This window comes from Megalobrama amblycephala, linkage group LG7 (assembly GCF_018812025.1).
Source record: "Megalobrama amblycephala isolate DHTTF-2021 linkage group LG7, ASM1881202v1, whole genome shotgun sequence".
Taxonomy (NCBI): domain Eukaryota; kingdom Metazoa; phylum Chordata; class Actinopteri; order Cypriniformes; family Xenocyprididae; genus Megalobrama; species Megalobrama amblycephala.
The window spans coordinates 54,253,076-54,273,099 of record NC_063050.1 but is presented as its reverse complement, the minus strand read 5'-3'; the positions used below and the strand labels follow the sequence as shown (position 1 = coordinate 54,273,099).

Below are 20,024 nucleotides of genomic sequence, written 5' to 3'. Positions count from 1 at the left end.
GTTCCTGTGACAGAAAGATCAAACAACAGTCAGATTTATGAAGGCACAGACGGTTCAGAGCTCCAGATGATTCAGTAAAGCTGAGATTTATAGAGTTCATGATGAGCAGAACTGTGGCAGCGTCAATCATACACTCACAGCTGTTATTTCTGAGGAGAGAAACAGCACAATTGTTTAATTTACATTATAAAACATATAATAATGATTTTCCACAACAAGCTAAATCTTGTAAATCTTGCGTCTCCCACAAGCAGCACAATCACCTTGAATTGTGAATGATTCATGAGTTCATGTTTATAATAAATGTTAGAATGTTTGAGTTTTGAGCAAATGATAAGCACAGATGAAAGAAATAAACACATTAATAAATAAACACAGTTGTCTTACCGTGAAAATCAATTATAGTAAAAGCATGATGATAATCATAGTGATCGAAGGAATGGAGGCTGCGACGGCACATCCTTTGATTGATACTAATGAAGGAGAAAATATATTATGACTATAAAACTAATTCCTGGAACACATTTAAATGATCATAGTAAGGTTATTAAAGGATTAGTTCACTTCTGAATGAAAATTACCTGATAATTTACTCATCTCCATGTCATCCAAGATGTTCATGTCTTTCTTTCTTCAGCTGCAAAGAAATGAAGGTTTTTGAGGAAAACATTCCTGGATTTTTCTCCATATAGTGGACTTCACTGGGGTTCAACGGGTTGAAGGTCCAAATTACAGTCTCAGTTCAGCTTAAAAGGGCTTTAAACGATACCAGACGAGGAATAAGAGTCTTATCTAGCGAAACAATTGCTCATTTTATAAAAAAAAATATATATATATTTATATACTTTTTAATCATAAATGCTCATCCTGCACTGCTCTGTGATGCGCCACGCATGACGTAATCATGTTGGAAAGGTCATGCGTGACGTAGGCGGAAGTACCGATCCAGTGTTTACAAAGCAAACGTTCAAAGATTAAGTCAAACGGCCTTTACAAAAATAAGGTAAAACAATGATATCAGACAATTTTGAAGTTGAAGGAGAAAATTAGAGTTTTTCGCCCTACCGTGGTACTTCCGCTTACGTCACATGTGACCTTTCAACATAGAGCAGTGCAAGACGAGCATTTGTGATTAAAAAGTATATAATTTTTTTTTTTTTTTTTTTGTCCGGTTTCTCTAGATAAGACTCTTATTCCTCGTCTGGGATCATGTAGAGCTCTTTGAAGCTGCACTGAAACTGACATTTGGACCTTCAACCCGTTGAACCCCAGTGAAGTCCACTATATGGAGAAAAATCCTGGAATGTTTTCCTCAAAATCCTTAATTTCTTTTCGACTGAAGAAAGAAAGACATGAACATCTTGGATGACACGGGGTGAGTAAATTATCAGGAAATTTTAATCCTGAAGTGAACTATTACTTTAAATAACATCTTGCATTACTGATTTATGGCATAATCTAAAGAAAAACACAAGTATTTTTAAGTTACATACCGTGTCCCTCCAGTGTAAACAGATTTCCCTCATTGCCCGGAGCACTGGTCGCCACACTCACTGTGTTCTTCACTGTACAGGTGGAGAAGTTTTGGCATTTCATTGCAAATGACTAAAAAAAGTACTACTACAGTGTTTTTTACTACAGTGTTAACGGCAAGCCGTTTTGACTTTTATTCATTCTCAGGATATGAATTCTTGATATCAGGAATTACATTTCCACTAGTAACAATGTTAATTCTTGATATCAAATAAATGTCAACAAACAAAAATCGGCACACTGCCACTGCTGCTCTCAAAATTTATTAAAAAGACAACGTTGTCAGGTCAGGCACACAGTAAACAGTCAAAAAATGACAATTTTTTTTTAAAATCATTTTATCAACATGGTCAGTCACACCTGATAAAATTCATCTCATCAATTCAATTCTTGATGTCTGTAAATGTATTTTCACTATAGTTAAAGGTGGTAAAGAGGATGTTTTGTTTTATACATTTTTGCAACATTACTTGAAACTGTCTTTACTAAGTGATAAAAGACTATTTATTAGGTGCACTGAAAGGAATATTATTAATATACATCATCTGTGCACGAGGTAGGGCCTTAAAAACATCAGCCAATCGTTTACGCGATCATCGCGTAAACGATTGGCCCTCTGGCTTGTCAATCACTGCCATGACGTTCCTTGTGAGAGACGCGCGGCTGCGCGCTCTAGTAACTTTCCACACTCCACAGGCGCCGCATGCAATGTTTTTGTCAGGAGACAGGAGTAACAACTGCAGATTATGAGTTACCTGCGGTGAGTCCGACATAATGAATCCACTAAGTGTGTGCGCGGCTTAACGATTGTAAGGCCGATTATGAATGTAAATTGATACTTATGACTTATCGCGCTCAAACGCGTCCAGTCAGAGCCAGTTGCTTTCAGTCTGCGATTACAGTCGGTGTTCAAATTCCATGTGAAAGTATATAAATCTGCTTCAGGAGCAGGAAACTATCGCTGTATGTTGAGCACAGTCAGAATGTTTTAGCTAGTCGTAAAATGTGTATCATTTCAAACGCTCATTTCAAAAACTCAGTCGACGAAAACATCCTCTGTACCACCTTTAAATTATAGTAAGGTTATTAAAAGATTAGTTCACTTCTGAATGAAAATTACCTGATAATTTACTCATCTCCATGTCATCCAAGATGTTCATGTCTTTCTTTCTTCAGCTGAAAAGAAAATAAGGTTTTTGAGGAAAACATTCCAGGATTTTTCTCCATATAGTGGACTTCACAGGGGTTCAACGGGTTGAAGGTCCAAATGTCAGTTTCAGTGCAGCTTCAAAGGGCTTTAAACGATACAAGACGAGAAATAAGAGTCTTATCTAGTGAAACAATTGCTCATTTTATAAAAAAATAAAAATAAAAATTTTATACTTTTTAATCACAAATGCTCATCCTGCACTGCTCTGTGATGCGCCACGCATGATGTAATCATGTTGGAAAGGTCATGCGTGACGTAGGCGGAAGTACTGATCCAGTGTTTACAAAGTGAACGTTCAAAGATTAAGTCAAACGGGCTTTACAAAAAAAAGATAAAACAATGATATCAGACGATTTTGAAGTTGAAGGAGAAAATTAGATGGAGTTTTTCGCCCTACCGCGGTACTTCCGCTTACGTCACATGTGACCTTTCAACATAGAGCAGTGCAAGACGAGCATTTGTGATTAAAAAGTATATAATTTTTTTTTTTTTTTTGTCCGGTTTCTCTAGATAAGACTCTTATTCCTCGTCTGGGATCGTGTAGAGCTCTTTGAAGCTGCACTGAAACTGACATTTGGACCTTCAACCCGTTGAACCCCAGTGAAGTCCACTATATGGAGAAAAATCCTGGAATGTTTTTCTCAAAATCCTTAATTTCTTTTCGACTGAAGAAAGAAAGACATGAACATCTTGGATGACACGCGGGTGAGTAAATTATCAGGAAATTTTAATCCTGAAGTGAACTATTACTTTAAATAACATCTTGCATTACTGATTTATGGCATAATCTAAAGAAAAACACAAGTATTTTTAAGTTACATACCGTGTCCCTCCAGTGTAAACAGATTTCCCTCATTGCCCGGAGCACTGGTCGCCACACTCACTGTGTTCTTCACTGTACAGGTGGAGAAGTTTTGGCATTTCATTGCAAACCATGACTAAAAAAAGTACTACTACAGTGTTTTTCGAACTATGATAGAACTGTATGGCAAGCCGTTTTAACTTTTATTCATTCTCAGGATATGAATTCTTGATTACAGGAATTACATTTCCACTAGTAACAATGTTAATTCTTGATATCAAATAAATGTCAACAAACTAAAATCGGCACACTGCCACTGCTGCTCTCAAAATGTATTAAAAAGACAACGTTGTCAGGTCAGGCACACAGTAAATAGTCAAAAAATTACAACTTTTTTTTTTTTTTTTTATCATTTTATCAACATGGTCAGTCACACCTGATAAAATTAATTTCATCAATTCAATTCTTGATGTCTGTAAGTGTATTTTCACTATAGTTAAATGTCTCCATAGACTGCCAATTGTTGATATCAAGAATTGATTTCTTACTAGTTGAAATTCCAATTTCACATATCAGAAATACAATTATTACTAGTAAATATAATAATTTTTGATATCAATAATGACATTGTTACTAGTTAAAATGTGATTTTTTTGATATCAAGAATTCATTTGGCACTAGTTGAAACGTCACTTCTTGATATCAACAACTGAATTGCTACTAGTAAAAATGCTCATATATTTGATATCTGAAAATGTATTTTTGTTATCAATATAATTTTAGATATCTAAAATGGCTTTCTTAGTAACAATCAAATTCATGATATCAGAAACTAACACTGTCACTAGTGACAATCAAATTACTGATATCAAAATTATTTGATTGTTACTAGTAGCAATTCAATTGTTGATATCAAGAATATTTATTTGCACTTGTAACACTTGTAATGATGATATTTACTAGTAATAATTGTATTTCTGATATGTGAAATTGGAATTTCAACTAGTAAGAAATCAATTCTTGATATCAACAATTGAATTTGAATGGCAGTATATGGTGTCATTTCATTTTAATGAAAATACAATTAAAGATATCTAGAATTCATATCCTGAGAATGAATAAAAGTCAAAACGGCTTGCCATACTGTGGTATTCTTGGAAGTAGGCCTATCTTGGAGTGCCATGTAAATACCATGGTATTAATCAAAGTATCATGGTATCACAATCTGATGCCATTATTGTTCAAAGACATTGTTTTTTTTTTTTTCTGTATGTGAGACAAAGCGATGTGATGCTTTTACAGTATTAATATTAACCAATATTCACTCACCCATAACAGTCAAGGTGAATCTCTGTTCCTGCTCTTTACTGTTGATGTCAATGGTATAAACTCCACTATGTTCAACTTTTAGATTAGTTATATTAATTTGTCCAGTCTTCTCATCAACAGTTGTGATGTCTTTGAATCTTGGATTCGGGATTAGAATTTCTCCTTCATCCCATTCAATCGCCTTGACAACAGTTCCACTAGTGGTTATGTGTTTCCAGATGATGCTGGTGACAGGAGGAACAAATTTGTCTGGACGAAAAGAAACTTGATCACCCACTGCTTTCAACACACCTTCACCTGATGAATAGAATGACACATTTTCAACAAGCAAGTCTGGTCCAACTGCTTAGTCTAATTTCCAGGAAGTAAATTTATTCCTGGCTTGAAGGAAATGAAAACGTAAAAATAAGGTTAAGATTAACAATATAATGAATACTTATAACTAACTTACAACTGTTTGCCACGAACGGCGTATCATTTCCAATAAAAAGTTAATAACTTAATTAAAATTATTATCAGTCTATAATATTTCCTATAGCACTGCAGTCATCAATGAAAATTAAGAGAATAAATATAAAAATAACAAGTTAATAACTTACCTGAAACGGTTTCTGAGGTGATGAACATAACGATGGTGATCAAAATCAAACGTCGAAGTAACATTTTGTTAGAAAAAGTACACTTTCATTCACTTTTCTTCTAGATTTTGATTAGACACGTGAACACGCACAACACGAGCTATAAGAATAGAGATGTAAAGGAAGTTCAAAAACACACACGGCAAACATGAGATGATCTGGTCCTTCACTAATATAAGGAAAGAGTTACTGCTGCCATCTGGTGTACATTGCAAATGTTTGATATCGATGTCTGAAGTGTGTGTCCAGCAAGTCTGTCAACCGGGACAGGTGAATAATGCATTAAATTATCCACGTGAGATGATGATCTCGTTCGCCAGGGGGCGCTCTATGCCTCAACATTACAAATCTACTATCTGGCTGCTGGATCATTTTTGCCTGCACATATTCATTTTGGATTGAATATTTCAGGTGTGCTCCCAAAAACAGTAGCTGTTTTATAATAACTGATTTACAGTAATGTAGCCTTTTTTGACATCAATAATTATAAATATGTAATTAAAGTGTACTAATTTAAATTTGATTTATATAGCACAACCATAGTTGACCAAAGTGCTTTACAATATCAGGATACACAAACAAATAAACAAAGTCAGTGTCAAAACTCAACTCAAAATGAAAGCTAAGGAATACAGGTGATTTAAGACTTTTCAGCAAAATTTCAGCAGTCCGAGCTGTTCTTATGTGAACAGATTATTCCAGAGATTAGGAGCAGCCATGAAAAGGCTTGATACCTTTATTTATTAACATGGATCTTGGAACATCTGATTGGACGATCTCAGTGCTCTGCATTCTGGACTAACTATAGCGATGAAGAGATGACTGACCCAATCCAACATATAAAGAGTTATAGTAGTCGAGATGTAATAAAAGCATGAATTACTCTTTCAAACTCCTTGTGCAGCAGGTAGGGCTTGACTTTAGCCAACAGCCTCAGCTAGAAGAAACAGAATTAATCTGTTTTTCACATTTAAAAGCACCGTCAAAATGCATGGGGCCCAATACGGACCCTTGGGGGACGCCACAAGAAAGAGGGGCGGCAGATGAAGAAAATTCACCAAGGTGAACAGAAAAAATCTGTCAAATACAAACTGTGATGGACACAATTTAAAATTGATTAAACTTTATATTTTTTTGTAATTTGCACATTTTGCTGTTCATATATGTTCATATAAATAGAAGTCTTAACAAGATGCATTCATATTTTACATTTTATTCAGTGTTCATGCCCTGCATCAAACTATCCCTTTGCTTTGACCAGTGAATGTTGTTGTTGTTGTTCTTTATACACAACTCTCTGTTTGGTGCCAGTAAGATATTCTCATCTTGTCCCTGATTGAAAAAAAGTATTTGCATATGTTAGAGAAGATTGAAAGATTGAAATTCAGAGGAGAAAGTTTCATTTTTACATCTTCTCGGCTCAGCAGACGGGTCAGAAAGCAACAATCAAAGTTCTGAAGGCACAGACGGTTAAGATGTTTTAGTAAAGCTGGGATTTAGAGCTGATGACCAGGAAAATGTGTCGAGAAGATCCATGTGTGGCTTTGCATTTGAAGAGTCATGATGAGCATCAGTCATTCACTCATGAGTGTCTTTCTGAAGAGGGAAAAACAGTATAAGAATAATGCTCGTTTTTAAATGCATGCACTAATGACTTTTCACAAGGAATTAAGAAAAAAGAAAAAAAAACTTACTAGTCTCCGAAGCTAGCAGCAGCACAACCTTAAAGAATAACAGTGACACACTAATCATTTACAGTCAACATGAAATAATCAATGCTATACTTTATTAATACACATTCTTATTTTTACGGTGAATGATTCATGAGCGCATGTTTTCTGCTGACCTCATTCACAACATATATACTGGATAATGTAATTGCCTAATAATTATTTAAGCATTGTTATAGCAAACTCAAAATTAAGGTCTTGACACATTCTGCTATCTAATTCCCATTTTTTACAATTCAATCAATTCCCAGATTTAAAAAAAAAAAATCTATCTGAATATCTTGTTTCACAAAGAACGTGACATTATGGAAGTAAAACCATCAGCAAATGGCAAATTTCCTCAAGTTTGAAAGATTTGAAAGATTAAACACAGTCTTACCATGTAATCAGGGTGATTATGATGAGGACCACAATGATCAAAGGAGTGACAATTGCAAGGACAAGTTTGGTGTTTGAATCTATTGAAGAAGAAATAGGTTATTACAGCTGGCATGAAATGAAAATTCACCCATCTATTTCCTAAATGCATATATCTTGTGAACAAAAAAATGGATTATTAAGGTTATTAATTAATAAGGGAATTATTCAATTGCACCTTGCATTATAAATTATAGCATTACCTAAATGATAGAATATGGCCAGAAACATATATAGCCTACTTTATGCAAATACACAAATGTAGATGCAAGCACTGCCCACCCAGTATGGAAGCTTGTTTCTGCCACAGAATTGCGACTTTATCTCACAATTCAGACTTTATGACTTACAAAGTCAGTTTGAGATATAAACTCAGAAAAAAGCCAGAAGTTTGAGATATAAACTCAGAAATGAAAAAAAAAAAAAAAATAATAAATTAGACGTGCGCGATATAAACTCGGAATTGAGAGAAAAAGTTAGAAGTGCGAGATATAAATTTGGAATTGTAGGATAAATAGTCAAAATTAGCTTTATTTTTTTTTCTGTGGTGAAAACAATTTTAAGTTCATATTTTGCGAATCATGGTTGTGCAAAAAGTGTTGGCCACATGCAATTCATCACTGAATGGAAGTATGTATGCAGGCCAAACTCTTGCGTCTGTGTTTGCATACTTGTGTAAAATATGTTTGTGCCTAATGATAAGGTGATTAATGTTATTAATGTTGTGCGGTGCCACTGTCTCACCATCAAACAGATCGCTCTCATACACCGGATCACTGGTCTTCTCACTCACTGCGTTCTTCAGTGTGCAGGTGTAGAAGTTTTCTGGATTACTGCTCTTGATCACTGTTATCGTCCTCATATTTTGTTTGTACAGCGTCTCTCCAGCTGAGTTTTTCCAGGTGATTGTAGTTTCAGGGGGGGCATCACCACCATCACAACTCAAGGTACATACAGGAACCTCTTCTATTATGCACTCTTTTGTAATATGAGGTTCGTTGACAGACTCTATGAATTAAGATGAAAATGAACAAAAGTACACTTACAGAATATTCTGATCCAAATGTTCTTCACAAGGTAAATATGCACCTGATAGATTTGTAATTATTAATTTTAATTAAAAAAAAATCATTTTATGTATTTGTGTATTGCAATGTTACCATTTAAAACTAAAACTATTAAAACATTTATGTTAAGTGAAAAAAAGCTAAAATATAATATAATATAGGCTAAATAAAATATAAATATTAGTTGAAAAACTTAAACTAAACATTAGGAATGTTGACTTGGTAATAAACTGAAATAAGTTCAAGCAAAGTCCCTTTAAGACAAGTCATTTCACTCGGTGGCCATCTTTGAAACGCCTCTCGGGCATCCTGGGCATCATGCAATCTCTTTGAATGGGGAAACATCAAATTCTCCAAAACTGTTCGCCAACCATACGATTACATTTCATATTTGAAATCACCAATGAAATCTGACAACAGCTGTCTTATAAATGTTTTATCCAAAAGCTCGAATCATGACAAAAAATGTATTTTTTAGGCTGGATCAAGCTAATGCGCATGCGCAGACCTTAATGCGCGTCTCTTCTGCCATGTTTCAGAGGCGCGCGTCAGACTGTTTCTATAGAAACCGCAGTGACTCGATGACTTTACCAGTCGGCGATTGGCTCTTATTTAGAAGGCATGTGCACTCTGTATTGGACTCATTGTTGGACTTGTTATTGTTCTATTTCCTGCCACCAGTTAGTCACCATGGCAACTGATCACCATCATCATCACACCCAGCTGTTTCTAATCACCCTCCTTGTTATCCCGTTTATATAAGCCCTGTGTTCCCTGTCTTGTGTCTGGTATTGTTCATGTTAAAGGGGCTCTATGTAAGATTTTTACTTTAATAAAGCATAAAAATACCCCAATTTGTTTGCAGATATTTAAGAAACATGCTAAGTTCACCTACTTGTTTCTCAGAAAAACAATGCTACACCCAGATATTTTACTTTGAAAATGTGCGTTCCATGTCGGAATGTCTGTTTTTGTTTTGGTCTGTGAGAAACCATGTGCTGCCAGTTTATCCAATAGTATTTCGACATCACAGGTTGCCAGTTGGCAGAAAACACCGCGTATTGCAGCCATGGAAACCAGCAAACAAACTGGGTCAGAGAATCAGGCAATAACGTCAGCTGCGCGTTCTCGCTCTCTTCTCTGTCACGGTGAAGTGACACACACCCGCGCGGGCGCCTCCTCTCTCTTGTCTCATTCGCTCCGATTAAGTAGTGCTTGTATTGCGCATAATTTTAATCATTCCCGCAGGTTTCGCGCTCACACCAAAAGCGCGCGCACTACTGATCTATATAAGTGAAGCAAACAAGCCACGCTCAGTCTTCAGAGGCAGAAGTCAAACAGAGTCACAAGTACCAAAACAAGCGCCTTCCTGCGCTTAAACTGTCAAATACATACAAAAGTATGTCAAAACCAGCGGCACAGGCAATCTTGGCGAGTATACAGATAAACACAGTCAGTTTTTAATCGTTAAATAGCTAAGAAAGTGAACTCATGTCGTGTGTAACAGTATTGGGTCCGTTGAACACCGTCCATAATCTCTTAAAGGGACAGCAGTCCAATATTCCTGCTGCTGTCTGTCATGTTAATCAAAGAACAAAAGACAAAGAAAATCACTTTCTGCTCCTGAATGAATACGTTGTATAACTTTAATAGTAAGAATTATTTGCAATAAAGACTACAGAAATTAAGGTAACTAATGCAAAATAACACAATGTGTTATTTTACATTTGATTACTTTAATTTCTGTAGTATTTCTTACCTGAATAAAAACCCAGTTAACCCGAAAAACTTAGTTTCATAGCTCTCTTTATTCTATTGCATTTATTTGAGCTGTTTATATTTTATTACTGACTTTTACTTTTTAGGTTTTTTTTTAGTTTTTTTTTTTTTTTTTTTTATGAAAATAAAACTCTGCATTGAAGAAAAGTAGATTTTTGTTTGTATATGTTGTCATTTATAGTTCTTAGAAAGAAAATCGGAATCAGCAAAAAATAGGTATCGGCCGATCACACTAACAAAACAATCGGAAATCGGAATCGGCCAAGAAAATTGCAATCGCTGCATCTGCACTAAAAAGCCTCTGAATCCATCTAAATATCTCTACGAACAACAGCATATCAAAACAGATAAATCAACTCATCAGCTTACAGTGTTTAAGTCTCCTCAGCTTTCATTGTCAATTGCGCTCCCTATTGTTGCTGGCAGCCATATGCTGTAAAAGCTGGCAACCCGAGGGGGCGGGCCAAACAATATTTTGAATTTGGACTGCAGTACCTATTTTGAACACTGGGTGTCATTATTACATAGAGCCCCTTTAATGTTGGTATATGTTCCTGTGGATTCCTGTTTCTCTCCAAGTAAAGACTTATTCTAACTCTATCTCCTCGTCGTGTGCTTTATGTACCAGCAGAATAGGCTACTAGTGATGGGCAGATCGAGGCTTCGTGAAACACTGAAACAGTTGAAGCAAATGTGCCGTAATGATTTGAGGCTTCGAAACAATCTGACACCCGTCTCCACGGTGACCCCTAGTGGTCAGAACAGTGGAAATGCAACAAACGCAGGCCAAACATGCATTAAAAATACCTTTTAACAAATGTATTGCAAAAGTTTTATTGAAAGTAAAATCAATCAAATGGAATTAACTAATCATCTAATATGATTAAATATAGAGTGTCTGTATAATATGTGTTCTTTTATCAATTTTAAAGGCTTGTTTCTTTGTTCCATGGCTCAAGCTAAACAGGCCAATAAGAGATTAATAACTACCATTATTAATTTTAATTATTCTAATGTATAATTAAAATATCTACAAATGTATAAAACTGATCGGAGATCAGGTAAAACCATAGGGTAAAGCCCTAAACACTTGTTCAGTAGTTCTCAGTGAATCTGCATGATTCATGGGCTCACTTTATCATCGCCCTCTATCGGTGAACCATTGAAATTTCGAACTGTTTCGAAACAGTGATGACGTAACGAAGCCTCGTTTACTAAAATCACGTGACTTTAGCAGTTTGATACACGCTCCGAACCACTGATTCGAAACAAAAGATTCATGAAGCTTCGGAGCTTCATGAAGCAGTGTTTCGAAATCAGCCATCACTACAGAATACCGGACCAGTACAGTTATATAGTTTGTGGTCTGATCACCATCATCACACCCAGCTATTTCTAGAACCAAATATATTACTAAATTATTTCTAACACAGCTGTAATATGTAAATAATTATGATGACGATGTTAATGAAATGTGAAAGTATTGTTTCCATCTCCATTAACTCACCTTTGACAGTCAGGCTGAACTGTTTTCTTTGCTCTTTACTGTTGATGTCGATGGTGTAAACTCCAGTGTGTTTGAGCTGTAAATTTCTTAAAGTGAGTTCTCCAGTGTCTTTGTCCAGGCGTGTGTGGGATTTGAAATTAGCGTTGGGAATGTCAAAGCTGCCATCATCCCGATCCCATTCAATGACCTTCACAACAATCCCCGCATTGTTTCTTTGTTTCCATATAATGCTGGTGGTGCTAGGACCGACAGATCCAGACACTGGAGTGAACGTAGTTTCACTATTCACTGCTTTCGTCACATAATCACCTGTAAATCAGAGAAATGATATATTAGGCATTATACTGACAGCAGGAAACTTATAAGCAAGTCTGACATTGCATAGTACATTTTTCTTCCCCAAAACAACATGAAATCTGAGTTTCCATCATTCGCTTAGTTTTCACTGAAGTTCAAAATATTTTTGTATTAGTTAAGATATTCAATTCTTTTACAGCAATGACTTCTTATACAAAAAAACAACTTTTTGGACATGTATCATAATGGTACCATGGTGCACTTTTAATAACAATAACAATAAGTTTTATTATAACTAGCTCTTCTCAAGCTTTAAGTATTGAGTATTTTGTAAATGCAGAATAATCATTCAGTGCCATATAGTATAACTTTCTGATATCATTACCATCATAGCACTTTGCATATGCATTTGTTCAAAAGTCTGAACTATTACCTGAAACAGCTTCGCAGATGATCAAGATCCAGAGAATATGAGAACGTCTGAAGAACATCTTCACACTGCCTTTCTTCTCTTTTGGTTTTGTGGAAATATATAATCTACTGAGGAAGCATCTGTGAGTTTGCTGAAGGCGTATAACAGAGAACTGTTGTTTGTCTCGAGTCTGTGGGTTGGGTTCAGCCATCATCATGATATTTTATGCCCTCTCGTGGCAGAAAGAAAGATTCAATGTGCATAATGGACAATTTCAAAACACTGCTTCAGGAAGCATCAGAGCGTTATGAATCTTTAGTGTTGAATCAGCTGTTCGACACGGGATCCGAATCATGATTCGATACACTGATTCATAACGCTCCGAATCTTCCTAAAGCAGTGTTTTGAAATCGGCTATCACTAAATAAGTCATTATTTTGTTTTTTTGCCGCACCAAAAATATTCTCGTGGCTTTATAATATTAATATTGAACCACTGTAGGCTACTCACGTGAACTGATTTAAATATGTTTAGTACATTAATGGATCTTGAGAGAGGAAATGTCATTGCTCCCTATGCAGGCCTCATGAAGCCATCGGATTTCAACTAAAATATCTTAATTTGTGTTCTGAAGATTAATGAAGGTCTTACGGGTGTGGAACGGCATAAGGTTGAGTAATAAATGACATTATTTTCATTTTTGGGTGAACTAACCTTTTAATATTAAGTCACGTTGACTATTTTAACGACGTCTTTATATCTTTCTGGACCTTGAATGACGGTAATTATGTTGCTTTCTATGGGGTAATAAACAACAACAACAAAAACATTGGATTTCATCAAAAAAATCTTAATTTGTGTTACGATGATCAAAGAAGGTCTTATGGGTGTAGAACGACATGAGGGTGAGTAATTAATTACATAATTTAAATGTTTTGTGTAAACTGACGGACCGAATGCGTAACTTATCCTGGCTCAACAGCTTCCCAAATAAAGAATGTATTGATCCATAGGACGTTAATGTTATAGACATAAAGATCATCAACCTAGGCTGTGTATCAAAAATAATCTGTCGAACTACATTTCCACCAGCTAACACACACACAGTCAGTCAGGAGCAATGAGAGGCAGAGAGCGCCCTCCAGAGGAAATCCAGGGGAATTTACAGTCCGGGTCTCTTCTCTCTCCTCTCATTACGCTCAGAACCAATCCTAAATCCTAAAACGGGGAAAAGGGCAGGAACAACTACAAAACGAAAGTATAACAGCATTAGGTGACGAACGTAACATAGTTTTAAGTTTTCTTCCACGAAAACATCACAATATTCACACAAATTCTTCAGTTCAGGATTCTGTCTGCATATCCTCCAACTCTCTGATCGCAAACAGGCCTTTTTTTCTGTTTTCTCCAGTTGATTGTGAAAAGTTTTTTGAACATTTGCTATGTTCAGAAGAGCAATGATCTTCCAGTGCAGTCTGTTACTGATGTTCCTCTGTGGCTTCGCTGGTAGGTTGACTTCATTTTCTTTAGAAATGTTAACAGACTGAAGTAGAAAAGCAGTTTTTTTTTTTTTTTTTTTTTTTTTTAGTTGTGATCAAAAGTACAATACGATGTGATTAAAAGATATGAAGAATAGTAATCCATATTAAAATTTGTTTTCATGCATACTGCGTTATTTTATATCAACTCAATATTATAAATGCACCATAAATCTTGTTTTGTCAGGTAACCTAATGTAGAAACTTCTAAATTCACTTTTGCCCGAAACTGAACGCCTTTTTTAAGTGTAAGATCAGGTAAAACCTGTCCTTAACCCTTTATGGTATGGCGTTACCTCCAGGCAAAGTGGTCTATTTTAGTTTGTTTTTAATAAAATAAGCCACCAATTGATTTATCAAACGTATAAACGGACAGAATAGCTCAAATACTAATCAATAAAAGTGCAAAAAAGACCAAAACATGACCAACAGGGGTCCATTTTGTGTCCTGTTTCAGCACATGTGCACATGTCACATGGCTCCATATTTTCTTCAATGAAAAGTGCTGTTTTAACTTGTTTGTATCCATTTAATCACCCACAAAAAATATGAGTCACCTTCACTGGCGTATTTTAATGAACTTTACATTATATATCATCAAATGTTTTCGAGAAAATAACAAAAAACTGTGTGTTGCCTCAAGGCAACATTGTACTATAATGAAATTGCATAAGGCCATACAGGCATAATCAGTTTGAATACAAATGTATCATATTTGTAAGGAAAAGAGTGAGAATTATCTAAATATATTTGCATTTTCACATGATTTTGTAATGCACTTATAAGAATAGTAATTCACATACTATATCTGCATATATTATGATCTATAGCACTTCAAAAAGGTATAAAACACAGGTAGCACTGTCAGTTGATGAGGGTGAGGATGAGGAGTTATACTGTGATGAGGAAGATCCATCAGGGAGAGAGTGAGGGTGAAAGAAGATGAAAATGATAACTTAATGATAATATAATAACATAATAATATGATGGTTTGGTAATACTCGTGTTCCACTATGGTACAATGTTGCCTGAGGGCAACAGCTGGATATAAAATGTTACTTTTTATTAAATATGAAAATTTTAATACATTAAAAACTGGATAAATTTGTTTGTTTCTAGTGTCTAGTTAAAGAAATTTATGTTTTCAATAAATATATTTCTTTTTTTGAAAATGGCAAATGCCAAATCCATTGTGGTACAATGTTGCCTTGAGGCAATACATTTTATGAAAAATGTATGAAAATGTTTATTGATATTGTTAAAGTATCCAATTTCATTGATATCATATTGTGTACCATAGAGGGTTAAAGCAACAAATGAACACTTGAACAAATATACTTATAATTTTTGAACACTTTTAAATGCAAATCTAGTGACTTTTACATGTAAACTGCTGCAATGAGTGTTTGTTAATTAATAGAAGACGCTAAGAAAGTTGAATATTTAGATATACAGTCAAATTATAGAGGAGATCAGTGTTACACTCTTAAATTAAAGGTTCTTTATTGGCATTTATGGTTCCGTGAAGAACATTTAACATCCATGGAATCATTCCATTCCACAAAAAGTTCTTTTTGTGGAAAAAGGTTCTTTAGATTGTTAAAATGTTCTTCAAAATAAGAAAGAATATGAGCATCTGAACCCTGTTGAATTTTAATACTAATATAATTTTATTTATTATAGTCTCAACAGAGACATGTGGAAAAGATCAACAAGTGGGAACGTCCTGCATCATGAAGCTACCAGAAAAATACAACAACAAATCTAATGAAATAAAATGGGCCCATTCCTCCAGTGACACCGTAATTGAGAGAAAAAGGGGGAAGACAAAGTCAAACACTCCAGGTTTAACAATGGAAGAAGATGGATCATTAAGATTTCAAAGTGTTAGTCTGAAGGACACGGGCACATATATATACACTGTTACTAGTTCTGATGGTACAGAGATTGCTAAAGATAAAGTGGAAATTAAAGTATATGGTAAGATGACAAATATTTCTACACTTCCAACACAATAATAACAACAACAACATAAGTTTGTATATTTCTAGTTACAGTATTAAATAACCTAGACCTTTTGGATGGGTTTAAGCAACTTAAATACTGATGTAAAACATTAAGATGACCAGCTCTGGCACTTTTCATGATTTCACTTTTCTTTCATAAAGTGCTCTGGTTTTTGGTCTGGCTCTTTACTGTTTTTGCTGCTGATGAACAATCATGAAACTTAACAGTAAAAAAAAATTATTTTTCTCACGCACATTGACTCTGCAAAATGGTATTAAACTGTGTGCTAACTGAAGATAAGTGAAAAGTTTGGACACACTTATTTATTTAATGTTAAAATGATTACAATTAGTGATTACAACTTAAAATTTATCATTAGAATAACTTCCTTAGATTGAACTTGTTGAGATAACTCAAATATCCAAGTTTTCGCTTAATATGATTTCCCATTTCATGTTAATTTTTAAGGCAGCACAAACACCTACTTAGCCATCCTAGCCGGCGGAGGAGCCCTTCTGCTGCTGCTAATATGTGTTCTCGTCATCTGTGTGTGTCGCAGACGCCAGCGACGCAAAAAACTCCAACAAGGTCAGAGACGTCTTCATCACCTCTTAAATTAATCATTGAAGCTACTGCTTCAGTTTATACTACCATCTATATTATTTTACTAAATATTAAATATTAATATCAGCCATTGTTCACCCTGCTCTCTAAAAAAATCCATATAGAGAATACGAATCTGACGTCAAGCCGCATTGAGTTCTGGGTAACTTCTTTGTTTATTCGCCATCTTGACAGGATCGCGCAGCCTTTCCGTTATTGAGTTTAGTGCAGTAATTTGTTTTCTGTCATGATTGTGAAAAATGTCACCATTGTATGTCATTAATGCTGCATCGATAATTGTGATAGTAACTCAGATCATCGTTCTGAGCAAAAACAAGACAGTGAAAAACTTTTTTTCGCCTTTTCTACGTGTAAAAACACCAAGGGAAGCAGGTCGAGGAGATGACGAGAAGACGCCGGATGGCAAATCTATTATTAATGGCACTGATTAAACCCACTGCTTATCACTCAATAAAAGAATGGCATTGCTAAGTGTTTTTGAACGTTTTGATTTCGTTTGGTTTAATAATTAACATTACCTTTGCAAGTCTGACTCTCACTGCGCTCGTGAAGAAGCAGAACTTGACGGGGACATTCAAATGCTTAACAAGAAAAACGCTTCATGTGACAAACAAACAATTCTGTACATATTTATTAAAGCATACTGCGTGGAGATACGCAAATGAGCCCAAAATATGAACGTATGAATATGTTTCCTCTCGTGTCCTCTCAAGAAAAGGCTTAATGCACTTAGACTGATATTAAAGAGACCAAATTCTATTTACAAATAAAGCACATGCAGAAAAACGGATGAGACCAAAATATAAACTTTCAGTATCACTTAAAATGCATGCATTTTATACATTTTCTTCATAACGGTTTTATAAAGGTATGAAATTGCTTAGTTTGGTTGTCATTTGTTAAAATAAATATAAAAATACATTGTGTACGTGTCCGTCTGTCCGCTGAATTTGACCCATAATCTCTGATTCTCCTCATCTGTGATCATGGAAAAGGGGGATTACAATGACAACAGTTGTAGGCCTACTCAATATGCTCATTTAAGCACCATTTAAATGTTTCCAACAAATAAATGAATCGACTTTTCTCAGTGTGTTGATCACATAGATTTATTTGGATATTCATAGATGGCTGAAGCAGCAGTGAGCGTCCAGCGTGCGACACGGTAAACAGATCAACATTGTAAACGAAATTCTACAAAACTTCAGTGAAAAAAAATAAATAAATAAAATGATCATGCGACGCGATAAAATAGCTTCTATTCCCTGCAAACGATACCATTAAAAATGTTAACGTTCCACGTAATGGCAGAAACAAAACAAAAGGTAAGCAAGAATCCGTATTAATTTCAGTACGAGTAATAGAGGGCGATCCTGTCAAAATGGCGGCGCTGCCCCGGCATGCAACGAGGCGTGACGTCGGTTCGTATTCTCTATTAGTCCAAGACTTCACAGTAATGTAAACATACCTTTACAGCCCAGATCACGCACATCTGAAAAAATAATTTTTTTTGAACATCTTGTCTTTGATATCTTTCAGATAAGAAAGAGTTCAGGCTAGCATATACCCCAGGTCACACCGAGGCAAACAGATCCATACAAACCACTAAGGAGAAACCAGTGTCCCCCACCCTGCAAGAAGACCCCATGCCCTGCAGCCCGTCTCCGCAAACCCCGCCTCAACCCAAACCCCAGATCCGTGCTCGACCCCCACCACCACCTCAAGACAAGGATGAGGAAAATCCGACTCCCATACCTCTCCCGAGAACCAAACACTGAACCAAGAGAAATCAAGAGCCGTTACTCACCAATAGAATGAGACGCTTGAATGTTCACTGAATGATAGTATATGGGACTTTCCTGAATGATTTCATTTCATTTTCAAATTACACAGATGAGTAAAGAGAGCCTCCTTTATAATCTCTGAAGCTGTCAGAGTGTGAAAACCCCCGTTTTAATCAATGAATCAGAATAAACTTCACAATAAACCTTTTATTTAAATCATGTGTCTTCTTTGTTTGTTATAATGAGAGGATTTGTGAGCATATAAAACTAGTAAACTCCTACAGTGTTTTAAGGGAAACTAAGCAGATTCTCACTGGTAACTTGGACACCTCTGATTGGTCATTATTTTCAACAGAAATTGCTGTGATTGGCTACAATATTCAACACTGCAAAAGAACGTTGCAACAACCAGATTGCACTAATTTACTTTCTTTTGTCTTTTATTAATTACATATTATATGTTACAGGTAGGCTATTAATATAAAAATATATTACTTTGCATTGACCTGAATAGAGAAAATGACGTCCCGCTGGAACACACCCCGACTTCAGCCGCAGATTCAGCGTCTGTTTATAGAGGGTATGCATCGACGTCACTTTCCCGCCGAAAACGCGCTCCCTCAGCTGGACTGAGTGGCAAAAGAACCTGCTGCGTAACTGAATTAATAGGAGAAACGGCGAAAACGCGAGTAAAACTAACAAATTACCCTAAAGGTTGGACTCGAAAGTGTTTCTTACAACTTGTCAAATAAACCTAATCCATGGATATTGACATGCAGCCAGGAATCGTGTTTCCTGACATTTATATGTGCCTGATTTGACGCCGGGGAAATACATAAAGCAAATCTGGCTGTGAATATTTTATATAACTACAATATAGGTAGGTTTAAATCTGCTTAATCACTTATATCAATGTTATATCGTCATATTGTCCAGCCCTAAAACATATATAGTTTTATAGTATAGTTTTTGACAGTGTTGTTTATTTAAAAACACCCAATTATGCATAATATAAGATGGAAAATATTTAATTGATGAGTCGTCAACATAATATATATCAATACAATATATAAGGTATGATTTTACCTCAAAATCCAACAATTCGACACAAAATGATAACTGCAAATCCATGTTTCTTTGCCTGGAGTCCAGCTGTTTCTGTGACTTGCAGTGATCCATTTGCTTCTTTTTCTGTTGCTTTCTCTAGTTTTTAAATATATACCTCAGGGTTTGTGTCAAATCTATTTGTACAGTCAGCCGCAAAGCTGTTTCCCGTTTTGAATGTGTTTTTCGCGACATTCACGCTGAAAACCAATGCTGCTGCTCAGTCTTTTGCCACTCAGCGTGCGT

At 35.5% G+C, this 20,024-nt stretch overlaps 2 protein-coding genes across 4 annotated transcripts; one reads left to right on the top strand and one right to left on the bottom strand.

The window, feature by feature from the left end:
* Nucleotides 1–387: 387 nt before the first annotated feature.
* On the bottom strand, nt 388–12,962 carry LOC125272907. Of its 2 annotated transcripts, XM_048198085.1 has the most exons (10): nt 12,743–12,962; nt 12,013–12,321; nt 8,404–8,667; nt 7,622–7,700; nt 7,207–7,234; nt 5,474–7,108; nt 4,875–5,171; nt 3,567–3,638; nt 1,494–1,565; nt 388–473 (listed from the first exon to the last, which is right to left on the bottom strand). In XM_048198085.1, exons 1-5 carry the CDS (start codon nt 12,936–12,938, stop codon nt 7,219–7,221), a joined length of 864 nt encoding a protein of 287 aa, XP_048054042.1. In that variant the 5' UTR covers nt 12,939–12,962; the 3' UTR covers nt 388–473; nt 1,494–1,565; nt 3,567–3,638; nt 4,875–5,171; nt 5,474–7,108; nt 7,207–7,218. The 2 variants fall into 2 exon arrangements, with proteins under 2 accessions (XP_048054042.1, XP_048054043.1); XM_048198086.1 differs by lacking the exon at nt 1,494–1,565.
* Nucleotides 12,963–13,893: 931 nt separating this feature from the next.
* LOC125272898 lies at nt 13,894–18,890 on the top strand. 2 transcript variants are annotated; one of them, XM_048198066.1, is made up of 5 exons: nt 13,904–13,994; nt 14,133–14,227; nt 15,943–16,239; nt 16,735–16,854; nt 18,430–18,890. In XM_048198066.1, exons 2-5 carry the CDS (start codon nt 14,164–14,166, stop codon nt 18,666–18,668), a joined length of 720 nt encoding a protein of 239 aa, XP_048054023.1. In that variant the 5' UTR covers nt 13,904–13,994; nt 14,133–14,163; the 3' UTR covers nt 18,669–18,890. The 2 variants fall into 2 exon arrangements, with proteins under 2 accessions (XP_048054022.1, XP_048054023.1); XM_048198065.1 differs by having other exon boundaries at nt 13,894–14,227.
* Nucleotides 18,891–20,024: the final 1,134 nt, after the last annotated feature.

Excerpts from the sequence above, each read along its gene's own strand:
- LOC125272907 (XM_048198085.1), bottom strand. The coding sequence starts at position 12,938 with ATGATGATGGCTGAACCCAACCCACAGACTCGAGACAAACAACAGTTC. Across the intron at positions 12,322-12,742 it reads CATCTGCGAAGCTGTTTCAG|GTGATTATGTGACGAAAGCA; the intron begins GTAATAGTTCAG and ends TCTGATTTACAG. Across the intron at positions 7,701-8,403 it reads TGAGAGCGATCTGTTTGATG|ATTCAAACACCAAACTTGTC; the intron begins GTGAGACAGTGG and ends CTTCTTCAATAG.
- LOC125272898 (XM_048198065.1), top strand. The coding sequence starts at position 14,164 with ATGTTCAGAAGAGCAATGATCTTCCAGTGCAGTCTGTTACTGATGTTC. Across the intron at positions 16,240-16,734 it reads AGTGGAAATTAAAGTATATG|GCAGCACAAACACCTACTTA; the intron begins GTAAGATGACAA and ends TTAATTTTTAAG. Across the intron at positions 16,855-18,429 it reads ACGCAAAAAACTCCAACAAG|ATAAGAAAGAGTTCAGGCTA; the intron begins GTCAGAGACGTC and ends GATATCTTTCAG.